General features: G+C 37.6%; 1 protein-coding gene across 8 annotated transcripts in view; it reads left to right on the plus strand.

Moving 5' to 3' along the window:
• Positions 1-24,594, plus strand: part of AGFG1 (ArfGAP with FG repeats 1) — a 36,513-nt gene that overhangs the window by 1,851 nt on the left and 10,068 nt on the right. For 4 of the 8 annotated variants that reach the window (XM_026086986.1, XM_026086987.1, XM_026086988.1 and 1 more), the window contains exons 2-7: positions 6,549-6,642; positions 16,048-16,163; positions 16,730-16,892; positions 18,003-18,159; positions 22,965-23,084; positions 23,789-23,860. In XM_026086986.1, coding sequence (XP_025942771.1) covers positions 6,549-6,642; positions 16,048-16,163; positions 16,730-16,892; positions 18,003-18,159; positions 22,965-23,084; positions 23,789-23,860 — 722 coding nt within the window. The remainder of the gene's footprint in view (positions 1-6,548; positions 6,643-16,047; positions 16,164-16,729; positions 16,893-18,002; positions 18,160-22,964; positions 23,085-23,788; positions 23,861-24,594) is intronic. The other 4 variants (XM_026086990.1, XM_026086991.1, XM_026086993.1 and 1 more) reach the window with 2 other exon arrangements.

The following is a 24,594-nucleotide window of genomic DNA, read 5'->3' on the forward strand; positions in this document are numbered from 1 at the left end:
TTCATTCACATTCCATCATTAGTTTCCACTAAGGATTTTATGTGTATAGAAAGACAGCAACACTAAATATTGCTAGATTTTAGTTTTAAAAAATGACCCTTTTTCTCTCAGCTGCTTCCAAACAGACTGATTAGCTTGTTCAAGTGCTGCTAAAAACAACGAGGGAAAAATGGTGACTTTGTTATGAAAATTCTGTTTCTGACTTTAATATTAAAGCTGTGTCTTGTTAAAAGTATGAATAACATARGAGGTCCTTTTCCATGATACATAGGGTTTAAATTCTCTCATCAGGGTTTAACAGAGGAAAAGTTGGGCTGTGTAAAATGAAGCAAGTAGAAGAAAGTATATGGCTGGTAGCTTCATCTTAAAATACCTTTACTTTTCCTCTGTGCTTAAATTCCTCTCATGTGGAAAGAAAGCATCATACATGCTGTGCATAATTCTGCTTTCTGGTGTTGGACAAGAGTGTAAGCCTATGTAGAAATACATACCCAATTTTTCCTCAGAGTGGGAGGGGATAGCTTACAGTTGCTATATTATTAGGTCAAAGATTACTGTGATACAAAAGCAAAAGGCTTCTTTTTATCATAGCAAAACCATGTCTAGAGGAATGTTTCCAGTTTTGTTTTGGCAGAACAGTTCTTTTGGTTTGGGGGAAATCCTTTGAATCAAAGGATTATGTTGGTAGCCATGTCTAGTGTGTCTTTGGATATTGCTGTGTATCCTGTCAGTGGCCATCCTTCCCTTTGTTTTATCAAATGCCTCTTTGCCTTGCTTCTCAGCTATCTGTGCATATCTGCTTTCCAGCACTTCTGTACTTCTCATCAGTCTGCTCCTAGCTTTCCTAAATTAATGTGTTTTAGGATTCTTAAGCAGACAARTTTCTATTTGACTGAAAGACTCCACATCTGTAAGTTTCATACTATTAGAAACTGAAAAAAATATATATGCAGGCAGGATTAAATCAAATATAGTCTGATGTGATAATTTGCTCCTCCCCTTCTCCAAGTTTAAGGAAGTATTTCATTCAGATGCTTGTGTCAGTAAGGAGCAACAAAGAAAATTTAGACTATTTTGTTACTCCCTTTCCTGGGTAAGGGACTTCTGGGTAAGGGACTTCTGTGTCAGCCAAACTGGAATGTTTGATGGCAGGTATCAGTAACAAATGTAAAAATATATATCTTTGTGTAATGGCAAATTATTGTCTCTTTCCCCAAAAATTATTGCAGAAATTAGAATGTTCTATATATGCAGTGTTGAAGCAAAGGTAAATCAGTTTGTGTCGACATGACATTCCAGTCCTTTTTTCCCCTTCTTAGGAACATGTTTGGAAAATGGTTCTATATGTGTACATACATGTATATCTTCCTTCAGTAGGATATTCCCTGTGTGGCTATATTTCTCTTGTTTTTAGTGTCATGGCTGGAGAGCTAGGGAAGTGTCTATACCTCAGTGAATACTATGCAGCTGAGAAAGGAGGGGTTTGTTAAGGAAAAAAAAGTTAAATTACACATTTAGAAGCACAGACAAGGTTATGTGAGCTTTTTGCTGTTAAAAATAAAGTGAGTTCGTGAGATGATAGAGGGTCTCCAGGGAAGTCTGCAAGTATCAGGAATGGCCAGTCCACTGCTTATGCTTGCTTTCTTGTAATAACAATAGCATAGAAACAAAAATGAATACTGTGACATCGGGTTTTTTGAAACCCCTTTTTGCAGGCCCTTGGGGAGGTAGGGCGCTCTAATGTCTTGGGACTCGCCTTGCTGCACTAACTTCCTGCTGCTTAGCAGAGCAGATTGTGCTGGTTTAGGCTTGAGATCATATTAGAATCTGATAGAGGGTGACTTTAGRGTGTTGAATCACCTCCCCTCTCATGGGAATGACTCTGCATCCCAACAGAAGCCACTTTTTTTTCTCTCTCTCTCTTCTACTCCTCCCATCCCTGGCCAGTGTAGTGTTTTCTGAAACTTTGCTGACACCTGAGGTGAACACAGGAATGACTGTTCTTTTCTCTGCCAGCAGTCACAAGTTCAACCATAATTTGCTATTAAATTACGCTAATAACAAACATTTGGTGCCCATTGCTAGTGTTTTGAATGCTAATGTTTAAGTTACCAGACTTCAGAATYTTGTATCGGTGGTTTTAAAGCTTGCTTTGTTTGTAAAGGCTCCGGGTTTTAACAAGAGTAGTTACTCTGATGCTGCTCTCGGTTAGCTTCCCATGTAACAGGCTGTGCCACTGGCAGCTTGGAGCAGCCCAGTGGAGGACGGTCTCCTAGCTGAACGTTCTGGCCGCAGTGCAATTCCCCTGAAATAACAGTTGCTGCATATAAAGAAGTTTGCGTATATGAGTGGGATCCAAGTGTGGGGTATTCGAGCGCTGGTCTGCCGGKCAAGCGCAGGCTGGCAGAGTGGTGTGACTCGGGAGAGGGCTGCGTTCTGGGTTAGCGCTGTGGGGCGGCTGGCTGCTGGCCTCCCCGGAGCTCTGCTGCAGAGGCACAAGTCGTTGGTACTGCTCTACATGCGCAGGTCGCAAATCTTCATGCTGGTATCCATGCAGTCTCGTGAGAAGGAAGCGGCTGCCTGCTAGTGAGGAGTACATGCCACATAGAAATCTGGGCATTATTGACTAAGGAATTATCCATCTTGCTGCCTTGGGTAGGCTGTAAAGCACTAGCAGTGTGTGAAGCACCTGACTAATAGATGAGAAGAAACAATGGAGGAGTTAGATATGTTTTTCCTGTGGGAAAAGCAGGCTTATCTCCTCATAAGGGATAGCTGTACTTGGCTGTCTACCAGTAAGCTTCCCCCATATGCAGGCGAGTTGTTTGTGAATCATTTGAGTCATAAGTATTTTCTGTAGGTAAGGAAGGGTAAAATATCAGAATTTTAAAGTAAGAGTAGCTTTAGTACTTAGGTTTGGTTCTCAAGTTCTGCTTCATAAATTCCACAGCTGTTCTGTCTTAGGGAGATTCTAGTCAGTTTGTGGGGATAATGTGATTGAAAGTGTCTGATGCTAGCTGGAAATCATAAAAAGAGGTGTGTGGGTGTGTTTTTGTTTGTTTTTGTTTGTTTTTGTTGTTTTGGGTGGTTTTTTTTAAAGCTGTTCCTGATGGTAGAATCTAAGTACGGTTGTTTAGCTAAGGAACTTTGTGCATGTCTTTTGGGTTATATTTGTGTGCTGTGTAATGCAGCCTCTGGTCTTGCATGCTATGCTCCRGTCTGACTTCTTATTCTGCTTTTGTATAAGAGGCTTTTCAGAGGCTTTTTTCCTCCTGGCCATCTTAAACATTTAAAAAATAAATACTCATATATACCGTACTGCAGCTTGGTTGCTAACTTTGCAATTCTGAGTATTAAAGTCATGCTCAAAATTTCCTGTCTTTCAGGAGAGTAAGTCTTCTGGATCACTAGTGGGGTGACATTCTCTTTTTCATCATGCAAGATATCTGACACTCCTGTGTCGTGACCCACTCTTTAGAAGCAGGGCATATTTCCTTCCTTTACTAGGCTGCTTTGGAGGGTGTAAAAGAAATGAGAATTCATCTTATTCCACATCTTGGGTGTAACTTTTAAGTCGGGGAACATTTTCGGGTGTAACTTTTAAGTCAGGAAACTTAAAGCTCTTAGGCAGTCTTCGTTGAAGAGAGGGGTATCTGGAGGGAAATCTTTCTAGTTAGACTATCAAGTGCAAACATCTAGTCTGCTTTAAATATATTAAAAATTGCTGCTTAACAGAGCTGAAGATGTACACTTGCCTATGTAAATGCACATGGAGAGCACTAAGAGATTAGTTTACAGTAGGTACATGTGTTTTCTACCACTTAAGTAACTTGTGCAGTGCCTTTGAATTGCAAACAAGCATGTGATACAGCACTTAAACTGTATTCACTGTAAAAATGAATTTCCAGTGTAAGATAGTGTGACCCTTTATATGTACTATGCATGCTGAAAAACATGGGAACGTGTTACTGAATAATCCGAGCTTTTAGAATGTTTATGGAATAATAGTTTATAGCTGTCTAATTGTGAACATTCCTCAATGCGAGAACAGTAAATTTTAACAGACTAAGGTAGGCAGAAACACTTTTATACTTAGCTTAAAAGTAAGGGACAGTGATTATGGCATAATATTTAGTGAAACATACCTATGCGAGATGTCAGCTGGATGTCACTTTTGTTTCTGTGCTGTTCCTTAATATGTGATTCTACAATGCGGTTTAGTGAAATGTAGTTATTCAATTGTGCACACACACACAGAGCAAGAAGTTATGTTTAAAGAAAAAAAAAAAAAAAAACTAATACCAGCAGCAGATCTGAAACTCAGTGGGTTTTAGCTACATAGAACTCTGAAGATTTTTTTAAGTTGATATGTCTTAAAATGAGTATTCAGAAAAATTTAGGTAATACCATATTTTAATAATAATATTGCTTATTTGTGAAATAGATATGCATTTAACTGATGACTCAGTGAGGGAAGTTAGGTTGTTAATTTTGGCTTAATGTGGAACTTGGACATCTTGAGAAAAATTCATTTACTGAAGAAATTGCTAAGGAGAATAAACAAACTACCTCAACCTTTCTCACAAAACTTGATAAAACTTCTGCCCTCTTGCTGAGGTGCTGAACTGCTCAACCATGTAGTCTAATTTTAGACACTTAAATTAGAAAAATTTGCTTAAGCAAATAGCTTTCTGTAAACTTTTAATTCTTATGCCAATGGGTTTGCATATGACTTCTGCTTTCAGGATGCGCTCAATCAATTTCACTGTATTTCTTGGTAAAATACAGTGAATTGGTTTTCCAAGTGTTTCAAATATTAAGGGTTTTAAAACTTTTTTTTAATTGAAACAGGCTACAGTGTACTGATTAGCATTCTAAACAGTACCCACTTTTTAGTTCATTGTTTTTAAAAAATGGAGACAATTTTATTTATTTATTTTTTTAGAGAGAGGAACAGAGTTGTATTCTTTTTCCACGTACAGCGTGAATTTAGGCATCAATGTGAATTTGCAAAGTAAAGTCACAATAAATATATGTATTTTTCCATCTAATCCGCCTAACCAGAAGTTCAAAGTGCTAAATGTTCCCTTTAAAAATTCAAGGACTATAAAGGTTAAGATCTCTTTAACCTTTGGTGCATCAGATTTTTCTCATCCACTGTTTTGATGGAAAACAATTCAATTTACAGTTAATGTTCCTGGAACAATCGCAGGGAGTCGGGAGTATTAAAGAAAACTACTAGTCTTCTCTAATTACATGTCAGTGACTTGCATTCCTAAAGGCATTCTGAACCAAGCTTATAATTAATGCCAAGTAATAAATGTAAGCAATAAAGCTAACTCTTACCGTTGATTTGTTAGTAATTTGTTAGCTCTGTGTTACTTTCCTGGAAAGCCTCCCTCAACCTCTTTTCTGGAAACTTTCTTCTCATATACATAACTGCACAATTTTATGTAGCTATGAGATATCAAAGCAATGTATATTAATTTTTTTTAAGATGGTATCACATAAATGCAGGACTGATTATCCTGAGTGTTTAACTAACACAATTGTATTGCCTTTGTTAAACAGTAGAGATACTAGCTTATGTAGGTTGTGATGTTCTTGATTTCATTGAGCAAAACATGGTTAGATATTAATTAGAAGTATTTGTGGGCAAAAACGGTAGTTAGCATGTGTTTAAAGAARAAGTTTGAGCAACTAACAGGTTTTTTACTGGCACTGTTGCTCAGCAGAGTTATTCTCTACACTTGCAAGTTTTGACTGAATTTGACAAGTAAGGCTTTGGCAACAAAACGGACTTGAGCGTCAGCCTCTGTGGTGTGGATGTGAGACTGGTGCCAATTTTTGCTTAAGGCAGAGCCGCTGAACCCTTGAGCTACTGCCTTAGTAATGGTAGCTGTCATTTGAGAGCACAATAGAAAAGTCTTCCTTTGGCTTCTGTTGCTGTTAGCTGCCTAGTGTTGAGAAGGGGGAAGACGACAAACCTTATGGAAAGAGGGGCAAGAAGTAAACTAGAAAAAAAGATACTGGAAGGTAATGGGAAATATAGGTTAGAGCAAGAGAAAAAGAGAATCTGGGCTGGGGAGTTTAATTTAAGAAATCTAGTGATTAGGTAGGAATTGTAGTGAGACTAGGTCCCTCTGTAAAGGAGGGGGAGAGGGAAGGTAAACAACAGAGGCACAAGATTGGGAGGGAGGACAGAGGCAAGGGCAAACGAATTTAGGGAAGTAGATGAGAGTTTAAAAAAAAAAAAAAGTCTAGTTATATGTTCATAAACTTGCACAGAAAGGGCCAGGGTTAGTTTGCATGTACAAACATATACGTTGGTCTCATCTAAAATTCAATTATTTRACTTTGAAGGCTAAATTTTACTTTAAGACAAGCTTGTATATAGTGTTTAAGTTGTGTGGCAGTACAAAATGAGTGCAATTTCCAGAGCCAGCTCTTTAATATTAAAACTGACTTAATTTTGCTTGTAATGTCAAAAGTGATTGTATGATGACAGATTTCCAGAATACTGACTAAATGCTTCTTGTTTCTTTTAGACGGGGCTTGAATCCACCCCACAGAGTGAAATCGATTTCAATGACTACTTTCACACAACAGGAAATAGAATTTCTGCAGAAACATGGAAATGAAGTAAGTATTAAATGGAGAATATCAAGTGTGTGGTGGCATTTTAATACCAAACTTTGAAATTCTACTTAAGCAAAACTTGAGTGTGCTTTGTAGCAAAAAGTAGACAGAAGCCTTCAGTTATTTGAAGTGATACTTCTAAGGACCTCATTTCACTTAGGTAGATATCATCATAATATTACTTACGTGTTGTTGCACAGCCTAGACAATCTAGATTTATACGATCGGTGCTTCTGAGCTGGGTTACGTTTTGCTTTTGCATGAGGCAGTATGCATCTGCCTTTTCTCAGCAAGCCCAGACCTTAAGATTGACTGCAGCAGTGTCTCCTGAAAGATTGTACTGTGACCAAAATAAATTTCTTGCCTGTAGCTGTATTTCTACAGAGTAGGTGTCAGAAAATCTTACAACTGCTTCAGTAGCCTCTTTCTTTAATGAAAATATATCAATATGCTTAAGGTCCTTGAAAAGAGGAAGAAAGGGGGAGATTTTTTCCCCTTTAAGGATCAGAAAATAAACAACTATGTTTAGAGTGGCTTGGGGCAGCTCTGAAGATGCAAGTCCCAGTGTGTGTGGTGTGTGTGAGGTCCCCCTGTCCCCTGGTGAAAACTAAAGCCCGGGTAAATCTTTGACACAGAGCATGTGAACCCCTGGATGTGGCTATTGCGCTCCTCAATTTGAGGATGAGCTGTATATTCTAATATACTACAGCATTGCGGATTTAGAGGCAGCTTTTGCTTCTAATCTTAATGACTGTTTTACTGAAAAAAGTTCTGTTTCACTTTGGATCTGTGTTCTGTTTTAGTAGAGCTATTGATTGGAAGCTATGGAGCATGTTACTGGTATCTTCTCTTGAAGCTTTGTTGGGATAAATCCAATCATTAGCTAAAATACTGATACCTAATGTTCTTAAGCTTAACCCAATTCATAACTGTCAGCTTTAAGAATGAAAAAAAGTAGCTGTTTCTTTTTCTGTCCTTGCAATAATATGCATTATTTATTGAAAAAAAACCTGTTAGCGGATAGTTCCTTTAGACAGAGCTAGGAAAAGATCTGAAGTTTTCCAGATGTTATAAAATATTCTTAATGGATTTAACTAGTGTTTTGAAAATGTTGTGGTGTATTAAACCTGTGTAACATTGTGTATGATGTAGCATATTGTTGGCCTTTTGCATAGGGAGCGTGATAAAGGCCGTTTTCATGAATTTTGATAAAGTATGTTGGTAGAGTCTTTTGCCATAAGTGAAGCTTCATTTTAAGCTTCAGATCTGTACAGAAAAATAAATATCTATTTTGATCTCAGTTCTTCCTGAATCTGCAATGGCTAGAAAATACAACCAGCTTCACTTACCACTGATTTGAAACCTTAAATTATCCCTGCTCAGTCACTGAGTGATTTCTCCTTCTAGTTATAGTCCTGACTACCCCAGCATCAGAACTGTTGTAGTTTATATATCATTTATTATCAACATAAAAACATGTAACAGATATTTAGAATAGTACAGTATGCTTTGATAGCAGGGGGTTTTGTGTTTGTTGTTGTACTTATTCCTCTAATTAATAAAAGTACTGCAATGGTTTAAATGAGCTACCTCATAAATARGTTGTCCTCCTAAGTTAGTTTAATTCGGGGTTATTGGGAAGGAGTGCATTGCCTTAGTTCTAAAGTAACATTGAATAGATATTTGTAGTTGCAGACTTAACAGTTGCTCAAAAACTGAACAAAAGTGAGACTGTCTTTGCCGTATTTGGAGACATCTATAGTTTGGTGTTGCTTACTTCTCTGCGGGCATAAGCTGTTGTCCAGACTCCATTTTTGCTGATATTGGGGCTAGCTCACTTTTGCAGAAAGAATGGAAACGCATTCAAGCTGATACTCTTCAAATGCCTTCTGGGGTTCCTTTTGAAGGATAAAGGCAATTTTTTTTGTGGTTGACTTGGGAGATAGGATTTTTACCCCTCCCACTATTTCTTCACATAGAGCAATGTTGAGGTATTTCTGTACTGTATTTACATGATAGGAATAAAGAGGAGAGTGGCTTAGGGATGACTTTGAACMCTCATAATCAAATGAAGCTAAGGTTGTTGATTACACCTCTAATTCAGTTGGGTAATGTAAGTAGAAAGTGAACTCACTGTAGGAAGTGGAGGTGGTACACATCTCTTGTTGCCATTATATCTATGAATGTTTATTTGGAGGCTTACGCACCTGATACATAGCTATCTSTAATACATTCTTGAAACATTCAGTGCCAGACACTTAACTTTTTCAGATAGCTTATTCTAATACCCAAGTAGTGGTGGGAAATGATTTAGATGATCCTGTATTTAGAAAATCTGTATTGTTCTGGGGACAAAGATGATGTTTACCTGAGCTAATGAGTAGAATGCTGTGCAGGTATGTTCAACTTTCTGCGATAAGTTTAATAGTACTTAGTTTCGTTTTGGTGCTGACCTTCATGACTCTTGATAGCACCTGCAGATTTGTGCAAGTGTTTCTTTCCAGTTTCCAGGAGGACACGCAACTCCAGAACCACTAACGGTATGGGGCCAGTTCAGAGCTGGTGTTTGGCCTGACCAAAATGCTTTTCTAGGATCTCCCTTACTATGAAATACGGCTTTGAAATTCTGGAGTGGAAAGGGTAGGAGTAAGCTGGAGCTGATGAGTCCTGACAGCGTGAACTGTGCAGCCAGGTGTCTTCATAGTACATCCCTGGTTCTACTAATATGGTATAGAGATACACGAGCTGATTGTGTGTAGGACAATGTCGTTGTTCAGCAGGATTTACTAGCTTGCTCTCTGTGCTTATGAAAGCAGAGAGCTTCAGGACCAAAACAGACTTTGAAATCAGTATGCTGGAAGTATAAAATTTTTTTCACGTACAGAGATTAATGAATAATATTGACATCAGAAGTGCTGATTTACTGAACAAAGCTATAACTTGCTTATGTAACGGAACTGTTTCCAAATCTTTCTTCCTGTGGTGAGTGTTATGTTTTGGAACATAGTTTTGTTGTGTGGTAATGTGCAGCTTTTGCACTGTCAGGGTTACATTTGGTGCATAACTGAGGATGGAGGGGGGAGGGCTTGACAAAGAAATTTAATCTGGCATTTACCAGACTCATTAAAGGTAATACCTCATTAGAGCTTTTTAAACTAGAGATTGATCTGTATAATCTTCCTATGCAGTGGAATGTCCAGGTCTAAGCAAGAAGTGCTCTATTGCTGTAGGTCTGGTAGTAGGCTTTTTCTAGTGTAGGTATGCCTTTTGCCAGCAAAAATACGTGTCCTGTTACAGCTTTTCTTTGCTGCACGCAAGAGAACAAGGCTTCATGAGCAAAAGCTTAGTTTTGCTGGCCTCGCTGAATCTGTATTATTCCTAACCAGCACAGCTATGCTAACAGGAGTTTCTAGTGTGGTGGCTCAGTGTGTTGTGCAAGCAGAAGGCCTTTGTCTGTCTTTCCATAGCCGCCTTCCCCCACACACTGAAAATCTGTGTCAGTGAAATAGTTATGACATGGTTAAGTGTTGTTTGGTGTTTGAAATATGTAGCACTGGAATAGAGGCAGCTGCCATCTCAGATTATTTCAGGCTTCCTGCAAAATTGGACAGATGCCGCTGAATTCTTTTTCTTTACTAGTGTGTTTTTTAAGTGGTCCTCTACTTCCCCACTCTCTCAACTCGAGAAACAAAACCAAAAGCTAGAAATTTATGGAAAACAATAAAGTCTGTTTCTTTCATGCTTTGAGCCCTGCCTGGAACTCCTGAAAGCATGAAATGCTATTAGGAGGCAGGATTTTAAACCTGAAGCCTTTCTGGGTGTGCGTGTTTTTGTATACAGGATGTGCAGTAGATGGGATAAGTTCTTTATTCCTTAATGCCAAACCTGAAAACAAAGGTAGTTACTCAAACTGTAGGACTACAAACCTAGATGATGTTTGGAAAACAAGAATAGGTAAATGCAGTTATTCTAGCAAAACAATTCTCTCTCAAACATAACTTGCTGTTGAGTGTGGATTCAGGGAAACCAGTGGTATGAAGAGAAGTATAATTAAAGGCTTTATTATAACATACAGTATGCACTTGGCCCAATTTTTCCTTTCCACAATATATTAAGTTATGGCAACTCACTGTTTCTGCCTTTCTACCCTCCTGGATTTTTATCTAGGTCGGGGTGAGTAGGTTGAAGGTGGTTGTAATTCTGTCTTTGCATGCTGCACTTACCTAATTCTGAACTTCCCAGTATCTAGCTGGCAAATGTCTAATGACGGCCCTTGCAGGACTGGAGTTCATTGGCAGAAAACAGGTGCTGTTCTTCCCCAAGCCAGTTGTAAAAGGATTCTTATGAACTTTCTGAATCTCACAAGGATAAATAATGCTGAATCTTGATTTCTACTTATTATTGTCAGCTGACAAGATAAAACTTGATTTTATCTTGTTATTTAACAGCTTCCACAATGTCCACTGAGAAGTAGTAGAGGCAGGCAAAACTTCAAAGTTTTGCTCCTGCCAACCTTTCCACAAAAGTAGACTTTAAAATACTGCATACTCTTAAATCATTCTGACTTAAATGCTGTCTTGGTAGTCATGTTTTTTTTTTCCTTTTTTTTCTTCCTACATTGGTGAACCAGTGGGACATGGATTAATTATACTTTTCAGGGGCAGCTAACAATGATTATGGATTGTTGGATATGTTCCACTGTTTCTAGGGGCTCTGACATAACTTGAATGTTTACTCTTGGCTCCAGCAAAGCCAGGCTCTTCTCCCCTAAGCAGAGTATTTTGTTTTAATAGACCTTTGGTTATCAAAAGGAGTACTACAGCAAGACTTTCGGTGAATGGACAGAGCTTTTGAGCAGAGGCTTATTTGTGCTGCTTTTGCAAAAGCAACAATATTAATATTAAATGGCTGAATCAGAGTGTGGCCAAGGAGATGGTGAGAAAGTCGAAGAATTTATAGGCCTGGTCCCTCAAAGGTAAAGTTTTGTAACTTTGTGATGAGGTAGGATGCTTCTTTATGTATCATTTGTAAAAGCTGAGGAGTGACTAATTTTGTTACAAGGGAGTTTAAGATGAAACTGGGGCGGTAGCATTATCTGAATCAGCCCTGCAAATCTGATTAATATACAGAATTGTTACAGAGCAGAAAAGGGGTTTAAAATGCACATTGTTTGGCATGTCAAATCCAAAATTCTCAAAGCGTATATTGTTCTGAGTTTTTGCTGCTTTTGATAATTATGTCCTTGTGGGGGGTGTCCTTTTTTGGTATAGATCCTAAGTTTATATTTGAAAACTAAATTGGAGGGAAACTTCATGTTTAACAGAACTACTAGTCTCTCAAAGTTTGGTTTTGTATGGATTTATGTGCCCTTTCCTGTCTTTTTGCACTTTTTTCCCCTTATCCTGTAAGTAATAGCTGAGCACATGCTGTGTCATGCACATGCTGTGAATGACTGTGTCCTTGCTCGTTCATGGATCAGACCAGAGAGAATATATGGCTGAGGCTCATGCTGAAGTATTCTCTTCACTGAAGTTCCTAGTCTGGTTTTCTACTTTATCACTAACTTTTTGTTAAAATTAATCTTTTAGTATCTCAAGTACTGTCAAATCCAGGTAGGGGTTTTAAAAGCGTGGAGAGTAACTTATAGCAAGGATCCTTATGCCAAGGATATAAATGCTAAGCGATCTTTCCCCATTAGCAATCACCAGCAACTTGTATGACACACAAATGAGTTTCTTGATATTCATATCATAAAAATAAGTTTTAAATAGCTTTGAAATTAAAAAAAAAAAGTGATGGTCTGGTAAGTAAGAATATTTGCATTTCTCACTTAGAGAACAAACTTTTCTTTGCGCAAAATTCAGTACTGTTAGTGAATTCTTATTTTAAGGCTATGGAAAGGTAACTGTTTCATAGATAATCGTATAATAATGCAGTTTCTGTCTCTGACCATAATTAATATTTTTTTGTATTTCAATTTCTAACTTTGATTTCGTCCCATGATATCCCATGTGCTGACAAGCACAGCGCACTGCTGTTTGCTTTTGCGTGTGTGTGTGTGGTGGGGCTTTTTTGATGGCTGAAAATTGGATATTGTGGCTGGCTTGAGGCCTAATCAATGCAGTATTGTGGATCCCTGTCAAGTCAGATGATAGCAACAAAAGTATAGCTAGAAAGAGCGTATAGGTCACTAGCAAAYGAGTGAAGACAATGAGCCTTTTACTGTGGTCTGAATGCTTGCTTGGAACGGCTGCTGATGTTCAAAGCATTGGGTGGTACTTTATACAGACAGACAAAACTGTGCCCTTTATTAGTTTCTCTTGTGATATGAAAGCTTTATAAAAGCTGGCTTTCTGAAGAGCTTGTCTGTGTTTAAGACTTCTAAGGAATTGTACCTATGAACTCCTTATATAAAAAGAAACTTGCATGAAATTTAATTTGCATCTCTAAGTTTGCAGTTTGCATGTCTAAATAGTAAATGTTTTAACCAGTGTTTGCATGGCTGCTGCTGTCAAACCCTGCTTATTAAAATGAGAACTTCTTGCTGAAATGTGTGAAACTAAGTCTAGGTTTTTTTGGTGGTTGTGTGTTGTCATGGTGCCACCCTTGCCCATTAGTAATACTCTTCTCTCTGCTTCCAGTAGCAGAGAATCCATAAAGAGTGCTTGGCAGACTAATTAACCAACACTGCTGTAATAGTGACTTAAGGCCTATTTCACACTTCTTTTGTGTTTAGGAATTTAAAAGAAATTAGTGGCTCCAAGAAACACTTTTGGAAACTTGCTTTCTGAAGGTTTAATATTCCAGAATTGACACCTTTTTTAAAAAAGCTTGCATGAAGCATCATTTTAAACAATGTGCTTGGACAAATAGTCTTCCTTGATACCTGTGTGCGCGGTCACAGAACTATTACCTACCCCACCTGTGTAGCTGGTGAAGATCTAAAGTCGCACAGGATCCAATTTACAGATTTCTCCTAGAAACTGCTGGAGTGATCAGGCAGACCTGTGACTATTTGAGATGATTTCTCATCCAGTTTCCTCCTCCCTCCCCCCCCTTCCCCCCACGCAAAGGAAAGGCTTGGGTGCATCAGGGTGGAGATGAAGCAAGGAATGGGGAGGAAGAAAGGTGAAAAACTGAGCTGTGGTTTCATTACTGCTGTGGGCTGATCTCAGTAGGGGTTTCAGTGGTACTAGTAATATGGTAATTGCAGTCAGCTTCTTTGATCTGACTTGCCATTTTGTGTGATAGAAGGGGGAAGAATTTCATGGCCTGAAGTGGGTGGGGAAGGGGACCTCCTCTTTCAGGTGCCAGCCTATGTTTAGGCTGGATGTAAACTAATCATCAGGGTACAGCCCCAAGTGCTTTTTGCTAGGCGCAGGCTGTTCTTAACACTTGTCTTTCTGCTTGTCTTAATCTGTGCAAAGCTGTTTCTTTCCTTCAGTGTTTCTGATGTTCCTCCCAGTGCTCAAGTCTGTAGGGAAGAGTTGTGCAGRCTTGGCCGCTCCTGCCAGCTGCTGCTACCAGATGTTCTGTCATCATCCACAAACAGGACCTCCTCACTCCCCAGTTCACAGCTATCGCATGCATGCCACTTTGTACAGTTACACTCAGAAAGGACATCCAGTACAGATCTTGCCTCTTCTGGAAGAGGGAATCAAGGGATTTCTGCTGAGGGAATCCCTGGCAAAGGTTTTGGGGAAGTCTCCTGCTTTTGCTGAAATTCTCTCAAAGATGCAGAGAATTTGACTAGTATACTGCTGTAGCCATTCACATTCTTGCAATGTCTGGTCACCTAATTTTAAATATGGAAATACTGCTGGCTTATGGCCAATGAAGTGAAAGATAGCCCCTCTTTGTTAAAATAGTGCTTCATGCTTTTAGCTGCTTTAGGGGAGGCTTGTGACTTTTTTGACTGAGTTCCTAGCTTCTAACTTCACGTGAATTTAGTAAGTTTTGTGCCTCAGTATTAAACAGTTACCTGTAGTTTCATTTCATCCATTATCAGGCTACAAATTATGACTTTAAATATGCAAATTGAAATCAGTGCATTAAATTTACCTTTTTTGGAGTAAATTTGCTGAATAAATGTTGAATAGCTAAGAGGCTTAGTTAAAGTAAAAACTACTGGTCTGATTTTTAGATGAGTATCTAAATTACTAATTTATAGCTACCCTTTGCTCATAGCATCTGTTTCCCACTCTTGTTGTCAGCCTCTATTCAGTAGTTTACAATAGGGACTACTAAATGTTGGACACATGAAATGAGGCTAAAACTGAGACATAAGAAAGCATGAAACATACTCATGCTGTCTGTCTAATCTTTCTGTTGCTCAGAGTGATCTTTGAAATGACCTACCACATCTATCAAAATCAACAACCAGAGCTCCCAGTATTGCAGGGATAAAGTGGAACGCTTGCAGGAGTTTTAAAGAGGGATGGTCAGGACTATTTCAGACAAGGCTGYGGGAAGAAAGGAGATGCATCTTGGAAACAAAGCTTTTTTGGCTCTGCTTCTCAGAAAGAAACCTGTTCTAAAACAGCAGAGTCTGTTTTTAAAGGACAGCTCACGTTTGCATATTGTTTGGATGGATATTCAGGTTACTTGCAGAGAAATCCCTAAGTCCTTGAAGAAAACCTGTTGTTAATTATGTTCAGTATCCCCTTTGTCTTGTTTGGTTTTGAGAAAACAGTCACCTTTCCTCTTGTTCTGGTCGGGAATCAAAGCTGAACGTACATGATGCATATTGAGTATTTTGCAATCAGTTCAACTTTTGCTGATTCACAACTACAACTAGAAAGCAAAAGCAGAGCAGAAGGATTTCTTCCCTCCCTTCTCTCATACCCCCACTCAAATTAAAAGTAATGACATCAAAATTGTATATTCAGTTTAGAGACTGCATCATGCTAAGAAAGGCGTTTAAAAAAAAAAAAATCCTATACCCAAATAGTAATTGTAAATACTAAAACTTGAGTATTTTAAAAGTTGGCATCTGGGACRTAGTAAACTGATGGATGGGCTCTGGGGAAACTGTTTAAACTCTAAAATGGAGGGTAACAGTATGTGTGGAATTAGGCGAAGGCTCTTGAAAATTACAAATAGAATTTAGGTGCTTTGTCCCTTCCTGAATATGTATTATAAATCTTTCGCAAGAGCAGTATTTGACAATGAAGTTGGATGGTAGGATTTGCTTGTGCTGTAGTGACAGGTGGTCTCAACTTTAACTATTTAGACCAGATAGGGTCCACCAGTCAGTTGTTAAAGAAGCTCAATCTGCAATGATTGATGTGCAGCATACATTTTTTTATGGTTTGATGTATTAACTGTTGTAAATTTAAATAAGCTTTTAATTAAAATATTTTCTCTGAATAATCAATCTTTTTTTTTTTATATATATATATATATAAGGTGTGCAAACAGATTTGGCTAGGACTATTTGATGACAGATCATCAGCAATTCCAGACTTCAGGGATCCACAGAAAGTAAAGGAATTTCTACAGGAAAAATATGAAAAGAAAAGATGGTAAGATAGCTTTAAAATCTTTTTGATTTAAAAACTATTTTTATGGAGATTACTTCTCTGACCAGGAATAAAAATTTACTAATGTTATCCTTGCAATCTTGAATGTACTGTCCCTTTTGTGTGCCCTTTGGCCTCGATCACACAGCTTCATAAAGTAAAGAGACTTCTGAATAAAGTCCAGAAATCGTACAGGAAGTAGAGAAGGTAAACTATTTAAAGAAGTTTCTCAATGTGTAGTTTATCTTGATGGAACAGAAGTTGTTTAAGGTGGCATTGGCAACAGCATAAAAGTAAGTTTTGCAGGCTTTTATTAAGAAGTAAAGATGCATGTGGCCTTAAAGGGCTATAGAATATTGAAGGTTTGGAATTCTAGCCCATTTTTAAAAATATCTGGCATGTTTAAATCCTGGCTATTTTTCAAACTACTGATAGAATTTGTTGCTGGGCCAGTGGTTAAAATAGCAAAGCTGAGATCTCCTAGCAGTTTTCATGCTTCTGGTCTTGTAGATGTTGGGCAAAACTTTTCATGTTAAACTTATAAAATCAATTCCTCTTGTTCAATGTAGGTATGTTCCTCCAGAGCAAGCAAAGGTTGTGGCATCAGTCCATGCATCCATATCAGGGTCTTCTGCAAGTAGTACAAGCAGCACACCTGAGGTGAAGCCACTTAAATCTCTTTTGGGAGAAGCTGCACCAGCACTGCACTTAAACAAGGGCACACCTAGTCAAGTGAGTAAATAATGACAGAGCTGAAGAGCACAGAACTGTTCAGTTATACTGTTTCTCTTATTAGTAGGATGAGAATTTTTGCAATAGCAGCTGCTACCTAAAAATATGAATATCACTAAAGATAATTTTATGTATTGAAGATCAGACTCTAAGTTAAGCTTGTCTGAAAAGATGCTACCTTGTTATTGACCAAATGGACTTTTTAAATGGTTATTTTCTTGAAGCAGGATCTTTCAGTGTGATTGACAAATTTAATGATGATTGGGTTTTTTTGCTTAAATATGTCAATACTTTGAACCCAATGTGTTTTACTTCTGTGATTTTTCTTCTTTAAAGCAATAAAATGGCTGGTACTGTTAACTGCAAAATTAGTAGTATGTGTATGTGGATGAAAAGTATGCATTGTCACTATTACTTTGCGTGCATCTGCAACTGTCTCATCAAGGGACCTTCATGGTATGTCTGTATGTTATTATGTAAAGCCAAACAATAGTATAGCTTAAGTCTGTAAGGAAGGCTGTTTTTGAAAGGCTGTTTTACCATTAGGGAACAGACAACTTTTGAATGGACTTCTTACACACTCAAAATCCAGAGTCTTGCAACTTGTAGCCTTCCTATGAATTTTTTATCCTGTACTGAATTCTAAATGTTTTTTTCAGAATGCAGTGAATTTTTTTTTTCTAATTTGTAAAACTAAGTTTTATGGCTTTTATTTAAAACTGCAAATACTGTAGAAATGCATAATTTTGAAGTTGCTTGTTTATTTGCGGCTACTTTATTCTTCAGGGCCCCTTTAATGAATGGAAGCCTGCTGCAGAGTTCCCTTAACCATTCCAGTATCATAAATAGAATGCCTGCCTCCTACATAGCAGGAGGGTCTGTGCTGTACAGAGCGTCTTTAAGGCACTTGTTCCTGAAGATTTTGTCTAAGAAACATGCGATTTCATTTGATAAACCTTGTGGTTTGCAAGGAATTATCAGTCAGGAGAGTGCAAATATAGAACTGTTCTAAAAGTAAATGACTCTGTCCTTTTAGCATCTTGCAAAAAAGTCAGTTTGGTAAAATAGCAGCTTTTTTGTTTGTTTAGCTAATTAAAATGTTATTGGTAGTCTCCTGTTGTAGTTCGATCTCAAGGACAGCAGCAACAAGAAAAGAAACAATTTGATCTCCTCAGTGACCTTGGCTCAGATATCTTTGCTGCTCCTGCTCCTCATTCAACTGCTACAGCGAATTTTGCTAACTTTGCACACTTCAACAGTCATACAGGTAAGTATTCTGAGCAGACTATCCCTTTTAAACATGTAAAATATACTTTTATTTTTTGATGACTTTGAACTAAAGTCATTTATGAGGTGCATCTGATTTCTGTGCCTTGAGAGTGTTCTATTGCTTAACCTTTCCTTATAAAAATCTAAAGGAAGACTTGAAAGCAACCGATGATAATACTGTGGGTGTGTGTTTATAAGGCAGGAGTTGCTATAGCCATTTTCTGTGATATCTATGATTCAAATGTTTTCTGCCTACTACCAGGACTTATAATTCTTTGGGGGAGTGAGTGAGAATGAGTAACATAATGTGGGGAGAGGCTGATATTAGACCTTCAGTTTTCTTTCTGAAAATTAATAGGAAGAGCATTCATGGAAGGAAAGCAGATGTAGAGACTTTAAAGGAGTTCAAATCCATTGACAGTAACTGTCAATTTGTTAGAGAAAAACAAGGCTTCCTCAGTTAAAGAAAATACTCTTTTTTTTTTTTTTTGTCTGTATCAAACTGAATAAAGTCCATGTGGGTAGTATTCTGTAGTTTCAGGAAGAATAAACAACCCTTGAACATATCTCTTGACTGAGGATGGGGGTAGGCCTTGAATTCTTAAAGAATGTCCTCAGTAACATATATTGAGCCCTCAGGGTTTATTTTCAGCTCAAAGATCTTGACCCATAGAAGTCTATTCTAAAGAAAAGTTGATTCTGTGGTCACTGAAGTATGTTGTTGCTAACTTGCATTATAATTGTGGGAAAGTACCTTTGCCTGCCTTGTCTGAATGAGTTTTTCATCTCGTTTTTCTGAGAGAAACTGCAATGCCGCTAAGCAAGTAAGAATAAGAAAAATTTCTTAAATTGTATTGAAACTGCTAAAAGCTGAGACGAACTGTGGTTGAAGGGACACAAGTCATGTACCGGAGGAATTGAGCAAAGTATCAAGGCTTGCTTAAAGTTGAGCTTTTAAAACATGTTGTGAAATGATTGGCTGAATTCAGTAATGCTGAAGAGGAGTTGCTGTTGCAGTGTTTTTTGGTAAAATGCTCGACATAAGCTTTAATGTTAATCATCTTCTTGGAGGTATATTTAATTAAGCAAACTTGTGCTGACTGACCAATATTGCAGTGTTACTGAAGAAGCTGCAGATACTTAACACTTTCCCATAATTCTAATTCTGTCCAAACTTGTGCTGAATGATTCTATATTTGTGTACTTCATTACTCTTCATGAGTTTCAGGAGGTGGAAGTTCTGTTAAAGCAATATTTCAATATTGTGCTCCAAATCTAGACACAATTCTGCTGCATCTTTTCTGGGTAATAGTTATAAGGATAAGATGTGATATGATCACTCCAGAATAAATTATATATATWTTTTTTAAGATTCTGTTAATTTCTGGTTGAAATAAGTGCTGAAAATCACAAGGGTGAGGAATATCCAAATATACAAACTTTTTTTTATTTCAAAAATTGCAGATTGTGTTCATTCCCCTGACTCCTTTGCATAAGTTTTAGAAGATAAAACACTTTCAGGGCTTGTGAATTAATTTCTAAAAAAACAAAATCCAATTCCAAGCATGTGATAGCTGAATGTATATCACAAACCAGTTTTTTGTAAAGTTGTTTTCTGGAGCACTAGTATAAAATGTTGGTAAGGTTTGTGTTATGTGCAGTAACCACAGGGTAGCATTAACAAAAACTGGTAATGAAAGACTACAGACTCTTCCCTTTAGAATGCAAGGAGGAGGGTTTGTAAATCTATCAACTTTTGCAAAAATAAGTTTTAAATGATCATTTAGTGAGCCATGAACATGTAACTTGTCAGCCAATCACACACTGTAGCAGAGGATGGAAGATTTTGCATCTGATCCAGTGCTGCTTTCTCAGAGCCTGTGGTCTATTGGCTGGTGTTCTTGTTTGGGCCTTGGTGCTTTTTGCTACCCCTGCAAAATGGGGATGGACTGTTTGTCCTTCCTGTGTGTACGCTATGGCTACCTAAAGAACTTGCTGAAGAGCAGCAGCCAGGTTAATGTCTGCTAAAGCAGTTACTCTCTCTGCAGTTAAGACACAACTGAGTGTAGAAGCTGGGAGGAAAATATTCAGAAATCTCTGCTGTGATCTGTGATATCCACATGTAAAGCGTGAAAATAACACAGGCAGTGTAACTTCTGATATGTTCCTTTTTTGGAGTTTCCTGATACACCATGCTGGCTCAGGCTGTTGCTGCGTGTTGAAGGGGAAACATGCTGACCTCCCATTTACTTTGTGTGTCTAACTTGCAAAGTTCCCTAACTTCTGCAAAATGATGAGATTTTGAAGGCGAATAGTAGATAACTATTCTCCCGGTCTATTGCTTATATACTGCTAATAGTGACAAAAGAAGTTAAGAATTATTTGGCGTGCAGACGTTCTATGAACTTAGCGTACCTGAACAAAAGGTTTTAAAAAGGCATGATGACACAGGACAACTCTGTCGTGGATCACTAGGAAGAACAGACTTCACTCAGAAGAAATATAGTAGTACAACACAATTATTGTCTTCTGGAGAATTATTTTCAATTTCATAAGTAAATAAATGCAGTCTTTATTACAGAGGCTTTTGTTTTGGAATATTTCATACCGTTATACTGCACTTTGTAGTGGAAACCCCGCAGGAGGAGTTGAGCAAAGACTGTGAAGGCTAGCTTGTGTTGCCATGACTGTGGTGGTGTCGTACCTCCAAGCTAGCTTTAGCCAGTTGGCTTTTGTGCCACCTCATTGATCTGCAGTCACCACAGCAGTTGCAAATTTGGACCTATCTGTAATCCACTGAGGTTCCTTATGTTAGTGATGTTCTTGGGCTTCTGGGTGGAAAACTTCAGTTTGGAATTGACAGTCCATCCTTAAAAACATGATGTACATATCATCCAGGCACAGAAAAGTACAGGTCCTTACCTGGTCTTTACTTTTGTGCTACTTTCTCATTGTAAAGTTTGAACCTGTGTAAAATAATGCAAGGTTAATATCTGAATACTCTGCAGAAGAGTCTTTAGGGCACTGTTGTTTTAACATGGGCTGTCTTGTAAATCATACTTTTGTATCAGCTGATTCAATAAAATCATTAAATGTAGGCTGTAATAGAATACATTCTGTTTTCTCAGTCTAGATTTGAAAGGTACTTGATTCAGGATTCTTCACGTAGTTGTCTGTGTGTGTGAGTAGTTCAAATACAGAACTTTTCCACAAATCTAGGAATGACATAAATTTTGTGAACTTAATGCTATTCAGTAAATTAAACACAGATATTTGTGTAGCTCCTACCCAGTTGATGCCTCACTGTAATAGCATCATCTCCATTTTTAATCAAATTGCAATTGAATTCTTACAGTGGAATTTGGAGTCTTTAGAATGCTGTCTAATGACAGAAACTATTTTTCCTCTATTTTTGTCAACTTTTTCCTCCTTGCCCACTTTGAAGGGGAAAACTTCAGGGCTAAACTTAGTCCTGGGAGCTTGCTTTCCCTCTTCTCCCCCTGCCACTCCCACCGCCACCTTCCTTGTTGACTCTTGTGAGTGCTCCTAATAAAAAGTTTATCAAGTAGAGTTGCACCTCACCCTCTCTCCCGATCCCCCACGTGAAGGGGAAATACCTGTACTTGTGTTTATATTATTAGCATTGTGCAGTAGTTGTATAAAAATGCCCTTTTAGTTTATAAACTTGTAGTACAGATGCTTTTTTAATAGAAATTGTTCAGTGAAATAATGCAACCTTTTCTTTAAGTAGCCAGCATTACCTATAGCAATACTTAAACCATCAGCATCATTTATTGTTCCCATGGATGATTTACTTGACTGCGAAATTCCTCCAGGCTAACCTGGAAGTGCTGACCTTAATAATAGAATGTATTCCCACCACTTTCCCACTAAAAGGTGTTTTGTTAGCTTTCTTTAAAGAGTGACTCAGCTTATCTCTTTATATTTGATTAAAAACATTTTCTGCTTGCTAGTAACAGTGGCTAAGACTTTCAAGGCAGCTTAWCAGTTAGGTACTCAATTCCTGTTGAATTTTCATGCTTGAATGACCAGCTGTTTGAAGTTAGATGGATTTTAACTTTTATTTCCTCCTATAGTATGGCACGAAAGGAAGGACCAAACTGAAATTCTGTTTGAAATTTCCTTGGATTTTATTTTGTGGATTCACTCTATGCATGTTATCTTCTTGGCATTGGTATTGATTTTCCATATTTCTGTACTTTGATTTTAGTTTTTAAAAAACTTAATTTTACAGTAAAATGCATTTATAAGCCTAGCGGAAACTATTCAAGTGATACTAAACCAAATCCCCCCAAGGAAGAAGCTCTTTGTATAGGAAGAATTCAAATTGTTAGTATAAGAACACCTTCTAATTTCTATTCTCAAACAAATGCTCAGTTAGTCCACAAATCCTACTTCTGGGAGGCAGTGTTTAGAGTGATACCTTGTTTGGCTTCTACAGCTGTCTTTGGTATTCTATGCTCTTTGGTTGTTTTTCCCCAAGCAATGTTCACCCCAAACACTATAGGCTTAAGCTAGACTGGACTTCATTAGGTCATGTAGCTGTGAGGAGGAGAGAAGAAGTAGCAGTAACTGACCTAGGTCTGCGAAGGCGATTCATGAAAGTTTGTTTCAAAGACAACTTTTATTTGTAGAATATTATGTATACTTCTTATGTAAAAAGAAATTACAAGGCAGGACACAACCCTTGGAGGCTGTCATGACCATTAATTCACTTAATACATCTGTTTTTGTGTTTTTTCCCATATCCATTAACATGTTTTGTTCCTTTGCAATTTACAGCACAGAGCTCTGCAAATGCAGGTTTTGCAAACTTTGATGCATTTGGACAGTCTAGTGGCTCGAGTAATTTTGGAGGTTTCCCCACAGCAAGTCAGTCTTCTTTTCAGCCCCAAAATACAGGTAGAACTCCTAGCACTTCTGATTAATACTTAATTGAAATAAACCATACCTTTAGGTTGGAAGACACTTGAGTTTTTCTTGCATCTGCCTGCTTTAGTGCAATCAAGCCATCTGAAGCTCTGGGGAAACTCAAAATGAATTCCTTCTGTTTGGTGTTGATTTTCTTTTCTTTTCTTCCTTTTTTTTTTTAATGCTACTAAGAAGTCTGATTTATGGGCACTGTATGTTTATTGTTAGCTCTACACCTGAAAGAATTATAAAAATAGAGCACAACCATGCTGCTTATGATAAATATTAAATTGACTATTTTCGTCTTAGAAGGGTTTCAGTAAACCCAAAAGCACATCAGACTACTTAAAAAAAAAAAAAAAAAAAAAAGTATGTCTCTGTGTGTGTGTGTGTGTGTGTATATATAATATGTATGCACACACTTTACTATGGCTGTCAAAGGGCTTCATGTGTAGAGCCTATTGCTAAGATTTATTTTGTTTTCCTTTAATTTGATCATGCTTTAAAACTTTTGCTTGAGCTTACACTTGCTGTTTGTCTAGATCTTTGGCTGACTGACTCTTTTCCTTTTTTTTGTTTTTTTGTCTTTTTTTTTTTCTTCTTTTGAGTGTGGTGTTGTTTTAAACTTTTTTTTCAAATTTTCTTTCTCCCTTCTTATGTTAACTTTAACCCCCACACAATTTCTGGCTGTCCAGCGTTCAGAACGCTTTCATCTAGCTGCAGTTTTGGTGAATTTACTTCAGCTTTTCCTCTTCAGGCTGTGCACAGTAAGTTCCACGCAGTGGAAAACTCAGCTTGCTTCACTGTTTGCCATTGTTGTATAGCATTTTCAGTTCTACTGTTGCATATGTCTTAACTTCATTGATTAAGCTATTAAAAAGTTGCGTGTCTTTTGTTTTTTGTTGTATGAGTGGAATCCTCAACCAATTATTATATATTTTATATTTAATGTACCTAATGGAACAATTTAACACTCTGGACACTGAAGAGTTGGAAGCTCATAGTTTCATATTTAAATACAAGTTCTGTTATATGGACCTAAGCCACATTTTTCAAATTGACTTATATGTCTTTGAGGTCAGAAGAGACTTGATATAAAAAGAGCTGCATCTCCCCCTTAAATCCCACCCCTTTCTGACTGGTTGCAGTCTGAAAATCTGAGAATAAAAAACTGAACAAGTCTCTCTGAATCTTGGCATGGTGGCATATCATACTACTTTTGGACTTTTGAGCTGTGTTTTTTGCCTGGAGTAATGACTGACATCTGAAATGGTCAAACATATCGTACCATTAAGTAAATTCAAATAGTAGCTATTCATTAGACACATAAGAAAGGAAAATGAAGGTCCTGCATTCTGAATTTTTAAAACTGAGACCAATATTTATTTTTCTAGTAAAATGTTATTGCTGAAATTAGGTACTACCCATAAACTGTTAAAGTAGTTTTGCAAGATCTAATTATGACTGTGATCAAGCTGTTAAAGGTTTTTTAATCTCTGAT

The sequence above is a fragment of the Apteryx rowi genome, unplaced genomic scaffold (assembly GCF_003343035.1).
Source record: "Apteryx rowi isolate R43461 unplaced genomic scaffold, aptRow1 scaffold_70, whole genome shotgun sequence".
NCBI classification, from domain to species: Eukaryota; Metazoa; Chordata; class Aves; order Apterygiformes; family Apterygidae; genus Apteryx; species Apteryx rowi.